At 31.7% G+C, this 9,197-nt stretch overlaps 1 protein-coding gene across 1 annotated transcript; it reads left to right on the top strand.

Annotated features, from left to right (window-relative positions):
• The first annotated feature begins 228 nt into the window (after positions 1-228).
• LOC115880193 lies at positions 229-1,863 on the top strand. Its single transcript, XM_030897331.1, has 3 exons — positions 229-412; positions 509-832; positions 911-1,863. Exons 1-3 carry the CDS (start codon positions 229-231, stop codon positions 1,861-1,863), a joined length of 1,461 nt encoding a protein of 486 aa, XP_030753191.1.
• Positions 1,864-9,197: the final 7,334 nt, after the last annotated feature.

Raw genomic sequence — 9,197 nt, 5'->3', positions numbered from 1 at the left:
AGGATTAGTTGTTAGTTTATACCTTTTATTTATGTCTGGTAGTTATTTTTGTTTTTTTTGTATTCTATAACCGATCTGTAGAACCTAACCTATAAATTCATATTAGCTTGTAAGACCACCAGTGCCGTGTTGTTACAAAAAAACTTTGTTATTTAATTATCCGTTATGTGAGGCAAGAGGAAACAGCTGTTTTCTCTTGCCCCCAATTATTCTATTAATTTTTTTAGGATGGTTCGCAAATACGTTCGGAAAAGCAGCAGGGCTTCCTATTCCGAGGAAGATATGAGCAAAGCAATAGACGAAGTTCAGTCAAAAACTCTTGGTTTGCGAAAAGCTGCTGAAAAATATGGCATTGCGGTAGCGACTCTTCAGAAGCGAGTTAAGAAAAATCAGTTTGTCGTGGTTAATATTGGTAGATATAAACCTACATTTAATACTGAACAGGAAGAAGAATAAAAAAGCCATGTATTGTCTCTAGAAAAATTGTTTTATGGAATTTCCCCTACAGGGCTGCGACGTCTAGCATTTGAATTTGCCGAAGCGAATCATATCGATCATCAGTTTAATAAAGAAAAGCGGATTGCTGGAAAACAGTGGGCACAAAACTTCATATCAAGAGTTGGGGGTTTGTCAATTCGAACCCCAGAAGCAACAAGCATGTCACGTATTTCTGATTTTTCCAGAGCCAAAGTTCAGCGATTTTTCGACTTACTACAAGAGGCTCAACTAAAATATCAGTTCAAACCAGATAGTATTTTTAATCTTGATGAGACTGGGGTAACTGTAGTTCAGAATCCAAAAAATAATAATAGCGCAAAAGGGAAAAAAGCAAGTTGGGAGAGCTACTTCTGCTGAACGTGGAAAAACGGCCACGGTTGTGGCCACGCTTTTGGATCTTTTATTCCTCCAGTATTGATTTACAAACGTGTAAGACTGAACCCCCATTTATTAACCGGGGCTATTCCAGGAACCATAGGAATTCCTAGCCCCACCGGTTGGATAGATACGGATATCTACTTTAAGGTGGCCGAGCATTTTATTAAATCAGTTCGAGCTAGTAAGGATAACCCAACGCTACTTATCGTTGATGGACACAGCAGCCATAAATCTGTAAAGGCAGTAAATTTGTGTCGAGAGCATGGCATTGTTGTAATAACATTACCACCACATTGCACTAATCGCCTTCAGCCCCTTGATCTCACGGTGTTTGGTCCTTTTAAATCTTATTTAAATTCGGAAATGGATATTTGGATGACCAACCATCCAGGAGAACGAATTACAGAATATGACATGGGTCCTTTAATAGGCAATGCATTCAGGAGAGCAGCTACTCCTAATAATATTTGCAGCGGCTTCAAAACGTCAGATATTTTTCCATACAATCCAAATGTTTTTTCCGATGACGACTACGCCGCAGCAGATGCAGTTAACGCTGGTTTGAAGGAAGTATTAGGTGATAAAAATATGAATAACGAAGAAGCAAAAGACAAGAAAAGCGTAGACAGTGACATAGAAGGTGATATAAAGAAATTAGAAAGTCCTAATGTGTCTGTGTCAGAATTGAATCCAAAATCTAAACAAAAAGCTTCTAAAAAAACGACCAACCGAGTTCAGCAAAAGTCAGAAGTTATAACAACAACACCGTATAAAGAGTCTTTAGAAGAAAAAGAAAATAAAATTGTAGATTCTAAAAAAGTACTGAGGGTAAAAAGGAATATATGTGACGAAGAGCCAGGTGTATCGGGAATAAAAACAAAGAAGAAAGTTGTCAAGAAACAAAAACGAAATAAAGAGGACGATAACTTTATTGTAAATGCATTTATTGCGGAGGTAAATTCAGCGACTCTGCCGAAGACTGGATAAGATGTGCTACATGTGGCTTATGGTCACACGAGGACTGCACAGACGTTGAACCTCTTGATAATTTTTTTTACTGTGACTTTTGTCGTCGTTCTTAGGATTTTTTATCGTCTACTCTTGCCCCATACCAGAGGGGCAAGAGTGTACAGTTACAATGTTTTAAAAAATGTTTGTATTTTTGTTATTTCATGTTTTGATGAAGTTTTTTATGCATATTTTTCTAGTTTGTATTACCAAAGATTGTTCTCCAATATGCAAGTTTATTTTAACGTCTTGTATTAAATTTTAAAAACAATCAAAGCTTAAGTGTTCACTCTTGCCCCCCCTCTCCCCTATTCCCATCACTAATTCCTTTGCGGCAATTTATTTTACTGAAATCAATTGGATTCAAATGCAATATACTTTTCTTCCAGGAGAGGCACATTTTTTAGAATTAGTGAAATAAAAATGCTATATATATAACATCAATTAAAATGAAAATACTTTCTTATCTGCTAACAATCCAGAAAACTTCAAAAATTGAAATGCATTACTTATATTCTATTTCCCAGATAATACTTAGTTTCGAAATCGAAAGAAAAATCTTAAAAACCTACAAAGAACACTGTTATTATAGTTTAAGCACATTATGCTTAAAATGCAATAATTCACAAAACTTGCGATTTCCAGAGCATTACGAATTATATTTTTCCGTCTGGCGATTATACACTAATTGCCAAATTATTCAACGGTCGGCATTCCTCACGCACACACATGCAAATTCTAATTTTAATTGTTTCAAGTTTAATTTAATAATAGAATAAATAATTTAAAACATGTGCGCACTCAGACTTGTCAGTCAGTGCATTTGATATCAAAATTATTATGGGAGGATGGCGTAAATAAATGAATCGGTTAGTTATAACGTACAGGGTGGGTCAAATTCGACGCTTTTAAATGGAAACACCCTTTTCTATAGGTGATAGACAAAAACTAATATCGGTGTCTGGAGCTCAATTTTTGTCAAAAACATGATGGTGAAAACCGCATATCGATATCTGTTACCGTTTCGGAGTTACGGGGTGTTTTTCAAAAATATGCATTTTTAACAAATCGCTGTAACTTTTTTGTTATTGGAAAATTTCGTATTTCTATGAAAACATTTCCAAAGCACCTTTTTACGTAGAATATAATGGTTTAAGTATATTTTTTTTTAAATTAATAATTTAAGAATTATCAACAGAAAATTTGATTTTTATATCGGACGCCCTGTATATTTTTAATCTATTGAAAAGAATTTAAATTACCTTTCCAAAAATATAAGACACTTGATATTTTGCTCGATTCCTCTTCGAGATATAGAGTATATAAAAATTCGCCCGCTTTAAATAAGTAGGCTTTGAACGGCACCGGCTGTAATGCAAAAAAATTCTAGCTGTGAGCATCAATTAAAACCAAAAACCATATTTGATTGAGAGATGCAGAATTTTATAACAATTTAAAATATATTTAACCAACATCAACACATTTAAACTATATCTAATAACAATAAAAATAAATAGCAAACCAAGACATGAGATTTTGCTACAGGTGTTCGACATATCGATAGTCTTCTGTTGTGGACAGACGGGGCAGTTTTTGAATATTTCTCGCGAAATTCATTAACTCAGTAGGGGTGAAAGATACCCTCTCATAACTGCTAAGTATTTCTAATTCTTGTCTAGATTATACGGAAGAATAAGGAACCTTAATTCTTCCGCAAGTATATCCATAGTATTAGATCCATGGGCACTAAGTCAGATGGCCTCGACGGCCAACGTCTGGGATCTTGGTTAGCTATTCAATTATTTTTGAAAATGGCTGCAAAATTTGTTGATTACTTCAGCGTTCAGAGGCGGTGCGTCGTCTTGCTGGAAAAAGATGTTTTGGAGTTCCATTAAGGGCATATCATCAATAAGGGGTCCAAAGCCTACTAGTTTAAAGTGGCGAACTTTTTAAAAATTCTGTATTTCGAAGGGGATTATAACAAAATATCAAGTGTGCTATATTTTTGGAAAGGTAATTTTAAATTATTTTCAGTTAAATAAAAATATACGGTGTGTCCCAAATAAAAAATCATTTTTTCTGTTCATAACTCTTAAATTATTAATTTTAAAAAAATTATACTTAAACCATTATATTCTACGTAAAAAGGTGTTTTGGAAATGTTTTCATAGAAATACGAAATTTTCCATAGCAAAAAAGTTACAGCGATTTGTTAAAAAGGCACATTTTTAAAAAACACCCCGTAACTCCGAAACGGTAACAGATATTGATGTGCGGTTTTCCCCATCATGTTTTTGATGAAAATTGAGCTCCAGACACCGATATTAGTTTTCCTCTATCTCCTATAGAAAAGGATGTTTCCATTTAAAAGCGTCGAATTTGACCCACCCTGTACACATAAATATATCGGTAGTCCAATCTAAAGGTCTATTATATGTCTGTATTGAGTTGTATGTAATTTGTAACTATAGGAATGTTGTCAATAATACAGATCATGTTAACTGCGTCCTTTATGTAAAATTTGGATATAAGTAAAGAGAAAACGTTTTAATAATTCTTAAACAGAAATTTAACTGCCTAAAAAGCAGCTTTACGTACTAAGCTTTTTTGTGTAGATATGTATTTTTGAGAAATATTCTAGAACAAAAGAGTCAATTTGAAAAACTATGCGACTAAACCTGCTACTAATAGTCCAGTATATAAAGGTTGAAACTACGGCATAATTCGTCGAGCTGGACTTTTCAGGCGGATTGTGTACCTTTTGGGAAGTAGTTATACAGAAACAAATTGTAACACCCGGCTCGGCCAGTTTTGGCCAAAATGATGGCCCAAAATTGCCGAAAGAAAAGTTTATCTCAAATATCTGCCAAAATATGCAATTTACAAATTTTTTCTTGGAATAAAACCTTAGGTAATTAGCTATAAAAATGGTCAGGAGATAGAAGAGGTAGAGTCAACAGCCATCAGATTTTGGAACTTTAAATTTTGTCATATTTGTCAACATTCTTTGGCCAAAAAAAATTCAGATTTTTACAAATTTATTCATATTTTCACTAATAATAGCTAATTTACCAAGATTTTTTTTTTGTGCGGGTGCCAAATATCACAAGCATTGTCATACATAATATCATAAGTCATATTCCACAGCCCCTAGACCATCAAGGGGCGTAGGACGCTACTTGGATGTTGACATTTTAGACCAAATGGTGAAGGTCCATCATATCCGGGAAAATAGGCGAGAACAATATACTCTGAAAGAGTTGCAAGATATACCGGTAATTTTGAATTTTTATCAATGATTTCCAACTCCTTATTGATCTTTGTTACTTATAAAGTTAGTATGCAATTTTCTTTCATTTACTGCACTTTCCGGAAATCATAAAAAACAGGAAAAGTTATTCACGAATAGTTGTTTTTCATTAAAATGTGATTAAACAAATACTTCAAACTTTCTGAGTTGCTTAAAGAGACTCTAAGAAAAACTGTTAAAAAAATCTTGACAAATAAAGCTATTATCAGTGAAAATATGAATAAGTTTAAAAATCTGAAAATTTTTGGGATAAGAAATGTTTGCCTTTTTTTATTATCATAAAATATGACAAAATTCAGATTTATATAAATTCAGAAGTTCCAAAATGTGATAGCTGTTGATTCTACCTTTCACATGAACTTTGAATCATCAAAAAATATTAAATTTTAGCTGACTTATTGAACAATTTGTCCTATCAATCAATGATATGCTTATAAAATCTATCTCCGAAACGTTAAGACTTGGAGGGATATTCGAGGCGAAATAGCTCGAAAACTACTAATTCTACTTAAAAAACGATCAGAACCGTTTTTATAGATAATTACCTAAGTTTCATTTTTTATTCCAAGAAAAATTGAATTTGTAAATTACATATTTTAGCAGATATTCGCGAAAAACTGATTTTTAGGCAATTTTGGGCTATTTTTTCGGCCATTTGGGGCAATTTTTTTGGCCAAAACAAGGTTTTCATGTCCTTATTTACTGAACTATAAATAGTATTTAAGAATGTCCATTCCTTGAAAAAATATTGCCACTGAGTCAAAAATATAGCAAATAAAAAGTAAATAACTTTTGTTAAAATACTACTCCATTAGAATGCAAACGGAATCCAGCGGTGTATGTATGATCAACATATTATCTGCATTGCCCAACACATTTTTGAATGACTAATGATTAAAGACAAGTAAAAATAAATAATAATTAATGGCAAATAATATTAAGTAAAAAAATACTAAAATTAGATTTTTATTAGTGCATTAAAATGTAAAAACTATACAATCATCTGCCTAGATTGCTAATATGGTTAGGACAACGCTGTTCCACATTTCAAAATGTAATACTTTTGATGCATTTTAGAGAATATTTATAATTGTGTATCTTTCTGTTGTATGATCAAAGTACTAACTTAAAATATATGCATGTATCTTTTATGTTAACGAATTAATATTTTTCTGCTCGATTTTCCAAATGATTGAATAGACTAAAATATAATACAAATAAAATTATATTGACATAACATCAATAGTACACAAAACAACATAAATACTCGTCTGGGCGATTATATTTATGTGCCAACAAGTGCTACTGAAAAAAACGCTTAAAAATAACCGAACATCGGCACAGTGTATCTATAGCTTTCAACGCATTATTAATAATTCGTCTTTCATTAAATTATATTTAATTGTTTGCTAAGCTAGTATGGGATGGGTCAACATAAAGCACGTATATAATCCTGATTTATACGATATACATCTGTTAAATCACAAAATAAATCATATTTACTGTGCCAGACTTCAAAATGGGGAAACTTGTTGCATTTTGAGTAAGCAAAAGATATTCGAAATATTTAGAATATTTAAATAACTTCTTGTTTATAATTCAAGTGTTAATAAAACCTATTTTTACAAAAATATAAAGTGTGTTACATTACTTATAAATATTTTCATTGAAAAAATAAATTTTCTTAAGCTTTCACAATTTCTTTCATGTTTTTTTTGTCTTTTGTTAAGCAATGAGGTTTTTCTAAAATAGTACAAGTATTTTGCACATTTAACAAAAAATAATAATCTTGATTGAACCTGACTAAATTAAGATAATAAATTTACGTTAAAGTGGTGAGTTCTGTTTAAAATTTAAATACCTATTAACTTAAATAATCTTAAAATAACAGCTAATAAAATATACTGAAACGGAACGAAGCTTCTGGTTTTACCAAAATTACTAAAGCTTCACAAGCTTAAATTCGTTTGACGTTAAAGTTGTTGGGTTTTAAAAGCGGTTTTTGAAATTAATTATTAAATAATTTATAATATTATATTATGGAAACTCGTGCTAAAATTACATTTAATTATTTTTCTTTTATTAAAATACAAAAAATTTGTTTGAAAAATGCAAAATTTATCATCAAAATTTAATATTTCTATGTTTTTCTTTTAAATGGATTATTAACTTTTAAATGGATTTAAGAAAAAATATATATTAGATTGTAATAATTGATTGATTTGTAATTTAATAAAACAATTTAACGTACAAATTTAACTGCTAGTAAATTCAATGCACAAGAAAAACTAATAGGAAAGTTAAAAATATATGTATATACATATATCTTACCTTAGAGTGTATTTTGGTTATTACACCAATACTAACCTAACCAAATTAACTTCACATATCCTTTAATTTTTTCATAAACTATTTAAATACATGAATTTATTATAACAATACAGTTGGAGATTAAAACCTTTGGTGTAACAGCAGCAAAATAAAACACTAATTTTGTGGTGAATTGAATGAATACACCAAAACACTTTAATATTAAAACAGGGCCCCTATTCTGTAACTTTGAAAACACTAAGCGCTTTTAGACGCTCAGCGTATAGTCATATACGCTGAGTAATGAGTAATGAGTATAACGTCAGTTAATTTTCGCTGAGCGCGCACTTAATTAACGATTTCGGTATTCTCGTCTGACGCGCATAGCGTCTTTACTGATTGCGCTGAGCGCTTTGAAAACGGTTGCCTTAAAGGATCGTTTTGCTTGTCGAACTGTCAGTGAAAATCAAAAAAATTGTGATTTTGTGCGTTATCTTGCTCTTTATTGAAAATTACTACTTCTTCTATAAATTCCTCAATAAGTAATTGATAATTTACGACTTGGCAGCTATAAATATTGTTCAAAACATCGAAAATGCTGAGAAGCGTCTTCAACACTTCCCTCGTATAATAAGAATAATGACATATCCATAGAAAAATAGCTTGACATAACTCAACAATAGGTTATGAAATTCACGTAACATTGACATTTTTCATTGTTACATCCGTCAGTTATCAACTTTTGACTATTACCTATATTAGAAATTGTGATGTTGCCAGTATGTGCCCAACGCATATCCAGAACACGATTCGCATGGCAACGAGAATACCAAAATCTGACCATACCAAAGACTTGCGTTTGTAGACTTGCCTTGCGTTTCGCTGATCAAATACTTGCGCTCACCGCTTTGAAAGCGTAACGTTTTTATGTTAAAGTTACAGAATATGGGCCCTGGACGCGCGTTAGGTTAGGTCGCTAAACATGTTCAGATCAACAGATGGTTAAAACTTCAACAGATGGTTAAAACTTTGAGTTGTAACATGGTTAGCGAAACGCGCGTCCAGTGATAAAGTAAAGTGTTTTTGGTGTATTGTGGTGAACTAATTTTTTTTCCATAGCAACTGTTAAAATTGCCTTATATCTATCAAAAATAGTAGATGAAATAGTACTTTAACCTCAAGGGTAGATTAAATGATACTTTAACAGCGAGGAGAGGTTAAAAACTTTATTTCTTCTCGCACGTTTTTTAATTGCTTCCATTTTTGAAAATTTTTGTATTCCTTTTCATAGGTTATTCGGGATTTAAATGGAAGTAGTTTGGATATGGCGTTTGTCGCCTCAGCCTGCATATCTGTTGGTAATTTACTTATTTCATTTTGAGCCATTTATGGCTCCAATTCAATCAGCAATCGACACGAAAGAGAATTAAAAAATATTGACTCGAAACTGACAATTAAAGAGACAGCTTTATTTATTTGTCAAACTACATAGAAACCAACGCCAACCCAGCACAATATTTTTTCTACTGGTAATAAATTCCTTGAAATAATAATTTCTGAATATTTTTTAAAACGTATCTTGCTATGGAAAAAAAATATTGTTTTATACACGACGATGAAATTGCATTATTGTCTCCCGAAATTAATTCACTCGCGATTTCATCTTATTATTATAAAATACCATTTTATCGTC

This window comes from Sitophilus oryzae, unplaced genomic scaffold (assembly GCF_002938485.1).
Source record: "Sitophilus oryzae breed Bouriz unplaced genomic scaffold, Soryzae_2.0 scaffold_1620_pilon_pilon, whole genome shotgun sequence".
Lineage (NCBI taxonomy): Eukaryota > Metazoa > Arthropoda > Insecta > Coleoptera > Curculionidae > Sitophilus > Sitophilus oryzae.
This window is presented reverse-complemented; position numbering and strand designations above follow the sequence as displayed.

Coding starts and splice junctions, on each gene's coding strand:
- LOC115880193 (XM_030897331.1), top strand. CDS start 229: ATGGTTCGCAAATACGTTCGGAAAAGCAGCAGGGCTTCCTATTCCGAG. Junction 413..508: donor GTTTGTCGTGGTTAATATTG/GTAGATATAAAC, acceptor TTTCCCCTACAG/GGCTGCGACGTCTAGCATTT. Junction 833..910: donor CGCAAAAGGGAAAAAAGCAA/GTTGGGAGAGCT, acceptor TTATTCCTCCAG/TATTGATTTACAAACGTGTA.